The 14,622-nt window shown below is 43.9% G+C and overlaps 1 protein-coding gene across 1 annotated transcript; it reads right to left on the reverse strand.

The window, feature by feature from the left end:
* Positions 1 to 493: 493 nt before the first annotated feature.
* On the reverse strand, positions 494 to 11,395 carry LOC133619236 (uncharacterized). Its single transcript, XM_061980177.2, has 2 exons — positions 11,103 to 11,395; positions 494 to 2,315 (listed from the first exon to the last, which is right to left on the reverse strand). Exons 1-2 carry the CDS (start codon positions 11,206 to 11,208, stop codon positions 847 to 849), a joined length of 1,575 nt encoding a protein of 524 aa, XP_061836161.2. The 5' UTR covers positions 11,209 to 11,395; the 3' UTR covers positions 494 to 846.
* Positions 11,396 to 14,622: the final 3,227 nt, after the last annotated feature.

The following is a 14,622-nucleotide window of genomic DNA, read 5'->3' on the forward strand; positions in this document are numbered from 1 at the left end:
TCTTTTAGCGGACGTCGCCATCTTAGCATAGCAGTAGTCGTCCATCTTCTATCACGTCTTCAATCTTCACTTCAGATATCGCTCCAAACTCAATGCACGTTTCGTGGCTTTGGAAAATACCAATTGAGATATTTGTTGCTATATTTGCTGTGAATCATATCACTTTAAGATCGGGAATTCGAAAATTCTCCAAAAAAATCATAGCATGCGGTCTTTGTCTTTTTGCTTGGCGTCAAGTACATTTGCGCTAGAATACAGACACTTCCGTTTCCTACTCCACAACAGATGTTTTTCAAAATAAAAGCAATTTAATCTTGTTTTAAAACAATGGTTGGCAAAAGTATCTAACATCAAATAACGGACAACTACTGTTTGAAAATAAAAAATGTATATATACAAGCATGTGCACAGACTTTTTCCATGGCTGTTGTTCAAACCAGAAAAAGGGCAAACATTGAAGAAAAACAATTCTACATTTTAAATACTACAAGAAACACATACATATTTTTCAACCCACTTAGTAGTTCAAAACCTTTAGAAAGTCAAATCATTACTCTGAATAAAGAAGAAAAGCACTAAGAGTGTAGATCTCCACCAGGACCATGTCGAGGGAGGTGGGGGTTGGGTTGTGGGTAACCAAGCACTTGAAGCATCATCTATCTTACTGTTCAGGAAGGTTTCAGATACAGAGAAGACATGGGGTCATGAGTAGATAAGATTATGCTTCAAATAATCCAAGTTTGTATGAATACCTCAGATATTTGTGAAAGAAGCAGTGAGGAGGTCCTGGGTAGGGTGGATGTCGCCACATATGAGCAACATACCACAAACTAAACAACTAATTGGTTATTTTCCCTTGTGTGTTCTTGTGTGTTTTACTGCGTCTGCATTATGTTGGAACCTTTTACAGCACACTGAACAACTAAAGGATTTTTCTCCAGTGTGTGTTCTCATGTGTTCAGTCAATTTGCTCTTAACAAAAAAGCTTTTGCCACAAACTGAACAGTTATATCGTTTTACACCTGTGTGTGTTCTCATGTGTTTAGTCAAATTTCTCTTACCAGAAAAGCTTTTGCCACAAACTGAACAATGACATGTTTTTTCACTGATGTGTGTTTTCATGTGTTCAGTCAGATTGCTATTTTGAGAAAAGCTGTTGCCACAAACTGAACAACTATATGGTTTTTCACCTGTGTGTGTTCTCATGTGTTTAGTCAAATAGCTATTTTGAGAAAAGCCTTGGCCACAAACTGAACAAGTACATGGTTTTTCTCCTGTGTGTATTCTCATGTGGTGAGTCAAACGGCTATTTTGAGAATAGCTTGTGCCACAAACTGAACAATTAAATGGTTTTTCACCTGTGTGTGTTCTCATGTGTAGAGTCAAACAGCTATTTTGAGAAAAGCTTTTGCCACAAACTGAACAATTAAATGGTTTTTCACCTGTGTGTGTTCTCATGTGTTTAATCAAATTGGTCTTACCACAAAAGCTTTTGTCACACACTGAACACTTATATGGTTTTTCACCTGTGTGTGTTCTCATGTGTCCAGTCAAAATGCTATTTTGAGAAAAGCTTTTGCCACAAACTAAACAACTAAATGGTTTTTCACCTGTGTGTGTTCTCATGTGTTGAGTAAAATAGCTATTTTGAGAAAAGCCTTTGCCACAAACTGAACAAGTACATGGTTTTTCTCCTGTGTGTGTTCTCATGTGTCGAGTCAAAGATCTATTTTGAGAAAAGCTTTTGCCACAAACTGAACAAATAAATGTTTTTTCTCCTGTGTGTGTTCTCATGTGTCGAGTCAAAGATCTATTTTGAGAAAAGCTTTTGCCACAAACTGAACAAATACCTGTTTTTTCACCTGTGTGTGTTCTCATGTGTCGAGTCAAACTGCTCTTTTGAGTAAAACTTTCAGCACAAACTGAGCAGCTCAAACATGTTTCACCTCTCTTCTTTGTAGAGCATTCAGAGTGTTTGTTGTCAGTGTGAGTCCTCATATCACCTTCACAGTCTGTATCGCTGCTCAAAGTTACTTCAACCTCGTCTTCAGCCTCACTATCTGATAGTGGAGTTAAGAGGTCGTCTACTTGTGGTTCCTCTTCATCATCTTCAGTCTTCACAGAGAGAATACTCAGTGGAAACTTGGTGTAATCAGCTTCCTCTCGTCCTAGAAGACACTCTCCCTCCTGAGTGATGCAGAGTCCCTCCTCTTCCTTTTTAATGCAGGGTGGTTGTGGAGTCTCCTGCTTCCAAGTGGAGCTCCCCCCTAACTGAGGGGAAACTTCTTCTGGATTACCGATCAGCTGCTGGACGTCTGCAAGACACAAACAACAAAAACACACTTTCTTCTATGTACTGTATGTGTGTGTAGTAGGGTTGTACAGTATACTGCTACTAATAAAGTATCGCAGTACTAATCAATTGAAATCGGTATTATAGCACCTTTGAAAAGTACCGGTACCGTTCTTTCATCTGAATGCCGCTGTGCGGCCGTGACTTACTCTAGGGCCCATGTTTTGTCAGGGGTAACACTGGGTCCATTAAGCGCCACTCTTTGGTCGGAAGGACGAGGCCGTCGATTAGTTACAACTTGCTCACTTTATTTATTATTTCCACAGGGCACAACCAGACATCCACCATGCTATTAACACTCCTGCACATGCTACCACTACCTCTCCTTACTCGCCCGCTCACTCACTGACGTCACTCAGACAACACGTTGACATTCTCACAAACACACATACTACTCTCATAAGTTAACCAGCTCCCCTGCTGGTTAACTTGATGCCAAATATTAGCGCAGTTAAAACTGCCCAATTAGCAGTCAACTAATGCAAGTGAAATGACTCCATTTTGTAACAAATTCCTACAATGTTTTGTCTTTAATAAATGTGTTTTACCTGCTACATGGCTTATCTGTGTGCATTTATCCATAGTTTTGTTTTTAGTACTTAATTAATATTTGTATTTTTCTTAAAGCACAGACCAGGAGTGGCAACCATAAATCATGAATAATTTAAAATAATGTCAGTAAAACTTTCTGTTCTATTCTAATCTAATCCTTGATTATAGCAGACTATATGTAATATGGAAAATTGTAAATTGTTATTTGAGTGCAACGAGACAAGTCCAATGTGTTTAATGCATTTTAATTTATATTTTAACCTTGTAAAATTATTATTTGACTCTAAGTTTCTGCTTACAGTCAAAGCTTTCTCCTTCTTCTACATGTACAGACGCTTGTGGAATTCACACATGGATACCTTAAGAAAAAGCGATTGCAGCTATTTGGGATACAACACTTCTCAAACGACAAGAGAACATTCGAATGTCCAGGTCAGCTGTGATTCTACTTACCGAAAAACTTTGTCCATTTGTTGAAGGAGAGTTAACGAGAATGCGGGCTCCCAGGGATTAGATAAAAAAAGGTAGCGTCGAGGGAAGACTACGGAAAATGGCAAATGCTTTTTTTGGATACACTCGAGGGAGTACTGGAAAGTGGTCCCGCGGGTGATTCCCTTGTCCTACTGGGGGACTTCAACGTTCATGTTGGCAACGACAGCGAAACCTGGAGAGGCGTGATTGGGAAGAATGGCCATCCGGATCTGAACCCGAGTGGTGTTTTGTTATTAGACTTTTGTGCCCATCACAGATTGTCTATAACAAACACCATGTTCAAACATAAGGGTGTCCATATGTGCACTTGGCACCAGGACACCCTAGGCCACAGTTCCATGATCGACTTTGTAGTTGTGTCATCGGATTTGCGGCCTCATGTTTTGGACACTCGGGTGAAGAGAGGGGCGGAGCTTTCTACCGATCACCACCTGGTGGTGAGTTGGCTGCGATGGTGGGGGAGGATGCCGGACAGACCTGGCAGGCCCAGACACATTGTGAGGGTTTGCTGGGAACGTCTGTCAGAGTCTCCTGTCAGAGAAAATTTCAATTCCCACCTCCGGAAGAACTTTGAACATGTCACGAGGGAGGTGCTGGACATTGAGTCCTAGTGGATCATGTTCCGCACCTCTATTGTCGAGGCGGCTGATTGGAGCTGTGGCCGCAAGGTAGTTGGTACCTGTCGTGGCGGTAATCCTAGAACCCGTTGGTGGACACCGGCGGTGAGGGATGCTGTCAAGCTGAAGAAGGAGTCCTATCGGGTTCTTTTGGCTCATAGGACTCCGGAGGCAGCGGACAGGTACCGACAGGCCAAGCGGTGTGCGGCTTCAGCAGTCGTGGAGGCAAAAACTCGGACATGGGAGGAGTTTGGGGAAGCCATGGAAAACGACTTCCGGATGGCTTCGAAGCAATTTAGGACCACCATCCGCCGCCTCAGGTAGGGGAAGCAGTGCACCATCAACACCGTGTATGGCGAAGATGGTGTTCTGCTGACCTCGACTGCGGATGTTGTGGATCGGTGGAGGGAATACTTCGAAGACATCCTCAATCCCACTAACACGTCTTCCTATGAGGAAGCAGTGCCTGGGGAATCTGTGGTGGGCTCTCCTATTTCTGGGGCTGAGGTTGCTCAGGTAGTTAAAAAGCTCCTCGGTGGCAAGGCCCCGGGGGTAGATGAGACCCGCCCGGAGTTCCTTAAGGCTCTGGATGCTGTGGGGCTGTCTTGGTTGACAAGACTCTGGAGCATCGCGTGGACATCCTGGTCCTAGAACTGTGGACCATCTCTATACTCTCGGCAGGGTCCTTGAGGGTGCATGGGAGTTTGCCCAACCAGTCTACATGTGCTTTGTGGGCTTGGAGAAGGCATTCGACCGTGTCCCTTGGGAAATCCTGTGAGGAGTACTCAGAGAGTATGGAGTATCGGACTGTCTGATTGTGTCGGTCCGCTCCCTGTGCGATCAGTGTCAGAGCTTGGTCTGCATTGCCGGCAGTAAGTCAGACACGTTTCCAGTGAGGGTTCGACTCCGCCAAGGCTGCCCTTTGTCACCCATTCTGTTCATAACTTTTATGGACAGAATTACTAGGCGCAGTCAAGGCGTTGAGGGGATCCGGTTTGGTGGCTGCAGGATTAGGTCTCTGCTTTTTGCAGATGATGTGGTCCTGATGGCTTCATCTGGCCAGCATCTTCCGCTCTCACTGGATCGGTTTGCAGCAGAGTATGAAGCGACTGGGATGAGAATCAGCACCTCCAAGTCCGAGTCCATGGTTGTTGCCTGGAAAAGGGTGGAGTGCCATCTCCGGGTTGGGGAGGAGACCATGCCCCAAGTGGAGGAGTTCAAGTACCTCGGAGTCTTGTTCACGAATGAGAGAAGAGTGGATCGTGAGATCGACAGGCGGATCGGTGCGGCGTCTTCAGTAATGCAGACGCTGTATCGATCCGTTGTGGTGAAGAAGCTGAGTTGGAAGGCAAAACTCTCAATTTACCGGTCGATCTACGTTCCCATCCTCACCTATGGTCATGAGCTTTGGGTTTAAACCGAAAGAACAAGATCACGGGTACAAGCGGCCAAAATGAGTTTCCTCCGCCGGGTGGCGGGTCTCTCCCTTAGAGATAGGGTGAGAAGCTCTGCCATCCGGAAGGAGCGCAAAGTAAAGCTTCTGCTCCACCACATGGAGAGGAACCAGATGAGGTGGTTCAAGCATCTGGTCAGGATGCCACCTGAACGCCTCCCTAGGGAGGTGTGTAGGGCATGTCCAACCGGTAGGAGGCCAGGGGGAAAACCCAGGACACGTTGGGAAGACGATGTCACCCGGCTGGCCTGGGAACACCTCGGGATCCCTGGGAAGAGCTGGTCGAAGTGGCTGGGGACAGGGAAGTCTGGCCTTTCCTGCTTAGGCTGCTGCCCCCGCGACCTGACCTCGGATAAGCGGAAGATGATGGATAGAAGATGGCTCAGGTGTGATTCACTACAATAAGGCCCCAACAGCACACTGGATTCCAGTTAATTGAAATACCACAACACTGGATATTGTTCAGATAAGTTACATTTAAGAACTTGCACACAAAGCAACACTGGAGATGGCTATGAGGGCGCATTTTCCGCGCATGTGTATTAGGTCGTGTTGCGCCGGCAGACGGAGTGGGAGGGGGTCTTAAACGGTGGCATTGTGTGTGTGTGGACAAGGATAAGGTTAGGTGGGATTTATCCTGGATAACCTTAGCTTGCTTAGTGTAGAAGGGGCCTTAGAGATAGTGGCTGTTATGTCCACTCAAAAATCCATTAAATAACTTGATGGACTCGAGGAACAACTTAGTTTAGTAATGCTCGCTAACTTTTTTATTAGTGGCATTTGCCAAACATAGGAAAGAGAAACTCTTCTGTTTTAATTAAAAAATTCAGACAGCGACCAAACAACTGTAGGCTAGTCTTCAAAACACGCTGCTAACGAGTCGTTGCTCGCGACTTGAACACGTCCATTCTTTTCTGTTACTTGACGACACGACAAACTGTACAGAGACTTTGTTAAATGTGACTAAATACTCACCTCACCTCAAAACCACGACATGATGAAAATAAAAACACACTGTACGAAAGCCTATTGTGTGTCTTTAAGATGGCGCCAGTATGTGCTTTGGCCTGCCGTCTCTCGCTGTCAGCTCTGTTCGTTTTTGTGTTTTTTGCGTCTATTTTCGTCTCTGTCAGCTCACTGCTTGTGTATGACCGCCAAACACTGTTGGATCTTTGCCCCTCTCCCACTGATATGATCAACTTCGACGTTGGTTTTTCGACGTCCCAGTCAGCTTTTTCACCTGGCCGGATTCCTGCCTTCCTTTCCCGCCCCCTGGCTCCTCTCCCCCGGCGGAAGCGTCTCCGGCGCCGCGGTAAACGTGGCGGCCAGCTGGTGAAAGTTAGGGCACTCCTGGCCCGGCTTCCCGTGGCTCCCCGAAGGAGGAATGGTGCGGTATCCGGTCTCCTCCTGCACCCACGCTCGCTCGATCCTATCGGCTCCTGGCTGGTTCCTATCGTTGGTTTGGAGGAAGAAGCTTGCCGTCGTCGCTCCTGCTGTCCCCGCCCCCGGAGGCGCGGGGTGGATCACCGCCACCTGCGGGCTGTGTGTCGGGCCCCACCCGGATTAATTGCGGCCTTGGACGTGCTGGCCCCCGCCAGGTTCGGTCTTGTGAACGCAAGATCTTTGACAAACAAAACGTTTATCCTGAAGGATTTCTTCACTTCCCGCGGACTGGACTTCCTCTGTGTGACGGAGACATGGCTGAGAGCCGGTGAGTCCGCCCCTCTTAATGAACTTCTGCCTCCGGAGTGTTCCTACTTTAATTCCCCACGGCCGTCCGGTCGAAAAGGAGGAGGATTAGCAGTCGTTTTTAAAAATGACTTTAAATGCCGTCAGATCCGCCTACAATCCTCCTTTTCAAGCTTCGAACTGTGCATGTTTGAACTGGGTCTTTCTGATGTCGTCCTGTGTGCCGTCATCTATCGACCACCCAAGTACCACAAAGACTTTATAACTGACTTTTCTGAATTTCTGGCTGAAATCCTGCCCAAATATGATCGTGTCCTTATTGTGGGTGATTTTAATATTCAGACCTGCTGTCCAGATGAGCCGCTTTCCAGGAGCTTCCTGAATATAATCGACTCATTTAACTTTGTACAGTCTGTGTGTGGTTCTACACATGAACGCGGGCATACACTCGATTTAGTGCTCTCGTATGGTTTGTGTGTTTTTAATTTGGACATTTGCGACGCTGTGTTCTCTGATCACATGCCGATCTTGTTTGATATTGCCACGCAGTGTCCAGTTAAATTGTGCGCACCGCCCCAACGCTCTCGCATGTTTAATTCTTCGTCTCCTGCTCGGATCTCCTCTATTTTTTCGACTCTTTGTGATGATAATTCTGCAGCATCTGTGTGTCTGAATACTGAAGAGTTGGTTTGTGGGTTCAACTCTATCTGTTTACAAACACTGGACACGATCGCGCCTTTCAAATGCCGCCGCGCTAAAGCTACGCCTCAGCCCTGGTTGAATGACGTCACTCGGGCTGCCAGGCGCGTATGTAGAAGAGCAGAGAGAAAATGGAAAAAAGACAGGCTGCATGTGTCCTTTGCCATTTTTAAAGAAAGCCTGTTTTCCTTTCAGATGACTGTAAAAGCAGAAATGAATATATATCTATCTCAGATGATATCTTCTAACTGTAACAACCCCAGAGTTCTGTTTAAAACTATTAACACTGTCATTGATGCTCCCAAATCTGCTGGTTTTGATGCTTCTTTTGAATTCTGTGAAAATTGTCTCCATTTTTTCACTGACAAAATTGTGTCAACTAGAGCCAGTCTATCTCAGCCTTCATATGACCCTTCTGTTCCCCTGCATTTCTCTTCTGTTTTCCATCAGTTTGAGCCGGTGTCCTTTTCTTTTTTAAGTGACACAGTTAGTCATATGAAGCCCTCTGGTTCTCCTGCAGATGCCCTCCCACCTCGCCTGTTTAAGGAGGTACTTGCTACTATTGGATCAAGTGTCCTTAACATTATCAATAGTAGCCTCTCTTCTGGAATAGTTCCAGTAGAGTTTAAACATGCAGTGGTACGACCTCTACTTAAAAAACCCAGCCTCGACCCCTCTCTCCTCTCTAACTTCAGACCTATCTCTAATCTTCCATACATTTCCAAAATATTAGAGAAGGTTGTCTACAGTCAGTTGTTGCCCTTCTTAGAGGATAATGGTATCACTGAGCTGTTCCAGTCCGGTTTTAAAGCCCTCCACAGCACAGAGTCAGCGCTTCTAAAAGTTTTTAACGATATCCTCCTGTCCACTGATTCTGGTAAATATGTTGTCCTGGTGCTTTTAGATCTGTCTGCTGCGTTCGACACCTTCGACCACGCCACCTTAATCACTCGTCTTGAGAACTGTGTGGGCATTAAGGGCGCCGCCCTCAACTGGTTCCGGTCGTACCTAACCGACAGGAGTTTTTGTGTAAAAGTAGACAGTTTTATGTCGTCCACAGCTCCTTTACCACATGGGGTCTCCCAGGGCTCAATCCTTGCCCCAATTTTATTTGCGCTTTACCTTCTCCCCCTTGGTTCTATTTTTAGGAAGTACAGTATTGCATTTCATTTTTATGCCGATGATTGCCAGATTTATTTTCCCATGGCACAAAATAACACGGTTCAACGTCTTATTGACTGCCTGCACGACATCAAAGTCTGGCTTTCAGCTAACTTCCTGAGCCTAAATGAAGACAAAACAGAAGTTATGTTGTTCGGTCCAAGTCGCTCTCCCTCCCCCAACGTTGACCTCGGCACTTTGACCCCGTATCTCAGCGACTGTGTCACAAACCTGGGGGTAAAGTTTGACTCAGATTTTAAATTCGAAAAACAAATCAGCAGCGTCGTTCAAAAAAGCTTTTATCAATTACGCCAAATAGCGAAAGTGAAACCGCTTCTATCAAGACATGATCTTGAGAAATTAATCCACGCCTTTATCTCGACTCGTCTTGATTACTGTAATGCCCTGTATGTTGGCATTAGCCAGGCCTCCCTCGCCCGCCTGCAGCTCGTGCAGAACTCTGCTGCTCGTCTGCTAACACAGACCCGCAGACGTGAGCACATCACCCCTATTTTAGCGTCCCTTCACTGGCTCCCTGTGCGTTACCGAATACATTTTAAACTCCTTTTATTTGTTTTTAAATGTCTAAACAACCTCGCGCCAACCTATCTCTCCGACCTCCTTCAGCCTTACTGCCCCACCCGATCCTTAAGATCAGCCGATCAGCTGCTGTTGACGGTCCCTGACACAAGGCTGAAGCTTAGAGGTGACAGAGCTTTCGCCGTTGCTGCTCCCAAGCTCTGGAACGACCTACCCCTGAGTGTTAGACAAGCCTCCTCTCTTCCTGTTTTTAAATCTCTCTTAAAAACATACTTTTATTCCATGGCTTTTAACACTGAGTGATATCCATCCTGCAATGGCGCCCCATAATACACCTGCTGTGATCCTGTTTTTATGTTTTTATTAATTCTATTTTAATTATTTATTTTTTATCGTGTTCTGTTTGTGTTGTGTTTGCTCGGTACTCGTTTTATCTTTTAACCTGCTCATTGTACAGCACTTTGGCTACCCCTGTGGTAAATTTTAAATGTGCTCTATAAATAAAGTTGATTTGATTTGATTTAACCAGTTTTGTAATGTTCCTGTGTCTTTAAGTTGATAGGTCAATCTGTGACGTCATTTCCCCTTTAAAGCACGTCTTTGTCAGAATAGCCGGTTTCAATCAATGGTGGCAGCCAGCCTTGTGTGCGTTGACGACTAAATGTAAGTTTTGTCACATACTGTTACAGCATTTGAACTGAATGTCGTGCCTTGCTACTTCTGCAAATGTTTGGTGCATCGTATGCTAAGTTCAGTTGTGTTTGGGTCAATTGAGAGATAATTAGTCTCGTTGACGGCGTTTACATTCAGGAGTAGTTTATTTAACGTCATTGCAACTGCGATGGCGGAGTTTGGCCTTTAGATGGCGACAGAGACCACATAATCGCCATTTATGGCTCTGAAGCTTAGAAACTTGTTTGAAGTTCATGCATAGTTAAATGCAGTATATATGTTGTTGTCATGCACACCTTTATATTATATTATATTATATTATGTATGCATATACATGTATATTGCTGCATATTAATGAGTATATAATTGGATTGTAATTTTTCCTCTTTTCTCTATTTGTTTAGACCACGCACGCACGCACGCACGCACGCACGCACGCACGCACACACACACACACACACACACACACACACACACACACACACACACACACACACACACACACACACACACACACACACACACACACACACACACACACACACACACACACACATTCACATCTACCTTTCAGCAATAAAGATGATTAAAGGATTCTCTGGCCGGAATCTGTCTATCGTGTCCCAACTCTAAAAGAACTACTATCCCTTCCTTACACACACCAAACGAGCCTAACAGAGTTGTTGTTTTGCTTTTAGTTTCTAAATGTGACTTTTGCATTCTTTCATCTCCTCTGATGTGAACTCCACTGCCTTCTTCAAGCTAACAATCATGGCGGTCCTTTGTTTACATTCTTCAACAAGGTCGGCTCATTTACACTTTAAGGGCTTGAAATTAAAATAGTTTTCAAATGACAAAACTTCAACTCACTCACCGTCATCTTTCGTCTTTATCTCCGTTGGTGATTTGCTGGAAGTTGATTCTCTTTCATGTTCTCTTTTAGCGGACGTCGCCATCTTAGCATAGCAGTAGTCGTCCATCTTCCAGACTATCACGTCTTCAATCTACACTTCAGGTAACACTCCACCGCTCCAAGCCCAACTTTCGTTTAATCTGCTGTAGGAAAAGGCGAGTCTTTGTGAGTGTATGAAACTGTTTGATAGTAAAATTGAAACAATCTTCAGGGAGCCACAGAACGTTAATCCGCCATCTTGGTCGCCTGCTCAATCTTTATTACGCATGCGCCACGAATCAGCCACTTCCGTTTTTACAGCAGTTTAAAAAAATAAAACAAAGTCATTTTATTAATTAATTTACTAAACACACGTTTCGCAAAGGTATTTACTTATAACATAAAATAGTCGTAAAATACACTTTAAAAAATAGGTAAAACAACGTTTATCGATCAAGCATGAATTGATTAACGCTTGAGACCTCCGATTTCGCGTGGTCGGGGGGCGTGGCTAAGAGGGGAGGAGTATATTTACAGCTAGAATTCACCAAGTCAAGTATTTCATATATAATATATATATATATATATATATATATATATATATATATATATATATATATATATATATATATATATATATATATATATATATAAGAAATAGCAGTAGTCATCCATATATATATATATATATATATATATATATATATATATATATATATATATATATACATATACATATAAGAAATAGCAGTAGTCGTCCATATATATATATATATATATATATATATATATATATATATATATATATATATATATATATATATATATATATATATATCCATCCCATCCATTTTCTACCGCTTAATCCCTTTTGGGGTCGCGGGGGGCGCTGGAGCCTATCTCAGCTACAATCGGGCGGAAGGCGGGGTACACCCTGGACAAGTCGCCACCTCATCACAGGGCCAACACAGATAGACAGACAACATTCACACACTCGGGCCAATTTAGTGTTGCCAATCAACCTATCCCCAGGTGCATGTCTTTGGAGGTGGGAGGAAGCCGGAGTACCCGGAGGGAACCCACGCAGTCACGGGGAGAACATGCAAACTCCACACAGAAAGATCCCGAGCCCGGGATTGAACCCAAGACTACTCAGGACCTTCGTATTGTGAGGCAGATGTAAACCCTCTGCCACCGTGCTGCCCTATATATATATATATATATATATATATATATATATATATATATATATATATATATATATATATATATATATATATATATATATAAAAGAAATACTTGACTTTCAGTGAATTCTAGCTATATATATATTTCTTTTATTATTATATACATATATATAAATAAAAGAAATACTCGAATTTCAGTGTTTATGTTACGGCGCACGCGCAGTCTACTTCTCCCTCCTCTGCGGGAGCACTTGGAGGAGCCGTTGACAGCGCGTTCGGACACGCCACTGCTCGCGTTGAGCGCAGCACGCCCACGCAGCACGCCCACGCAGCGACAAGCCTGCACACCTGCGACTGATGAGGGCGAGATCAATAAAGGACCAGTGGACCCAAGGATTGTCGCGGGAACTTAGTTTTCTCATGGTGTACCTACCCTCCGTCGCCTGTAAAGTGAGCTGTGCGTCTCACTTTCGCCTGGATCTCCCTCTGGACTCTGACTGCCTCCTTCGTTCCTAGACCTTTCTCTCGCCCCTGGATTCTGACGCCTCACTCTCGCCCCGGATCATCTGCCTGCCTCTTGGACCCCTTTTGCCTTGCCCTCTTTGGACTTGTCTGCTCCCTCATCCAACAGAACGGTAATACACAACAGCTAACTACACACATAGTCTAACACCACTCACTCTAGGGTTTTGTCACACACTCCATTTCATTGGTTTAGTTTATATTAGTATTGTTTTGTTATTATATATATATATATATATATATATATATACTATATATATAATAGATAATTGTATATACTGCCCCCTGGTGTCTGAGCCGTCACCTCCCCTTTAGTCCATACATAACAGTTTATTTATTTACACATATACACACACATAACACTCATCTACTCATTGTTGAGTTAAGGGTTGAATTGTCCATCCTTGTTCTATTCTCTGTCACTATTTTTCTAACCATGCTGAACACCCTTTCGCAGGTACCCAGAAAGGTTTCGAGTACCACCAAAACAACTGAATCTCTGAAGACAGTATAAAAATCTGTGTTAAAGGTGTACAAATACTGTTTATATAATAAGCATGTTATTGTTTACAAATGAGGGTTAAGAGTTCAGTACTAAAAAAAAAAAAAAGAATGTGGCTTAAGTACAGTTTTTTAATTGAGCTGCTGCATTTTTTGGTTGGGTTGTTTATTTATTTTGAGTAACTTCTACATTTCTAAAAGGGGAGGAATGTAATAGAGTGATCTATTTTTGTCTGTTGCCATCTCTTGGTGAATGTTGGCTATAGTGTACTGGGGTTACTTTTTGGTTGGCCAACGATTTACGCGGTGTTGCGCACCTGACGTCAAGTGTGTGAGTCTGTTCTGAAGTCTACAGTAAAGAGACGTACTTCATCACCTCGCCTGGTTATTGCCTCCAACTCAATATATTACAACAACATTGCTGTTTACGGCAGACAAACTGCTTTACGGTAGAATAAAACATGACTGCTGTTGTTGTGTGTTGTTACCGCGCTGGGAGGACGTTAATGAAACTGCCTAACAATAAACCCACATAAGAAACCAAGAACTCGCCCTTGATTATTCTACAGTTATAACGTGTTTGGGCAGGCACGCTGTTTTTATTGTGGGAAAGCGGACGTGAATACAGGCTGTTGACACGTCACTCAGGTCTGCATGGAGCTGGAGGGGGCGTGGCTTCCAGCTCCGCCTGAATTTCGGGAGAAAATGTGTCCCGGGAGGTTTTCGGGAGAGGCGCTAAATTTCGGGAGTCTCCCGGAAAATCCGGGAGGGTTGGCAAGTATGATTAACGTGGACCCCGACTTAACCTCTAAAGTAGTGGTTCTTAACCTTATTGGAGGTACCGAACCCCACAAATGTCATATGCACGTTCACCGAACGCTTTAGTGAAAAAATAAAAAAATAAAAAATTCTAATTCAAGACAAAGTTTTGTTTTTCTTACTGGCGCACAAAATGAACCGTACATGACATCCCCTTGTTCAAAGAACAAAACCAACACATGAACTCACAACAAATCACACACCTGCAAATCAGATGGAAAATTAGAGGTAATTGTTTGGGGGTATCCATTATACGCCGATAGGGAGAAGTTTTTATTTACACGATGAGTTGGGTGTCTCTTGACCTCCGCTGCGCAGGCTACGCCGAACCCCTGAGGCCGGCTCACCGAACCCAGGTTAAGAACCACTGCTCTAAAGGCTGCGTGGCCACATGCGTGGACAGCACCTTTTAGCTCTTATTTCCAAAATTGTGTACACTACTGATTTGGGGTCTTATGTGCTTATGTGGACAC

Source organism: Nerophis lumbriciformis, linkage group LG20 (assembly GCF_033978685.3).
Source record: "Nerophis lumbriciformis linkage group LG20, RoL_Nlum_v2.1, whole genome shotgun sequence".
Lineage (NCBI taxonomy): Eukaryota > Metazoa > Chordata > Actinopteri > Syngnathiformes > Syngnathidae > Nerophis > Nerophis lumbriciformis.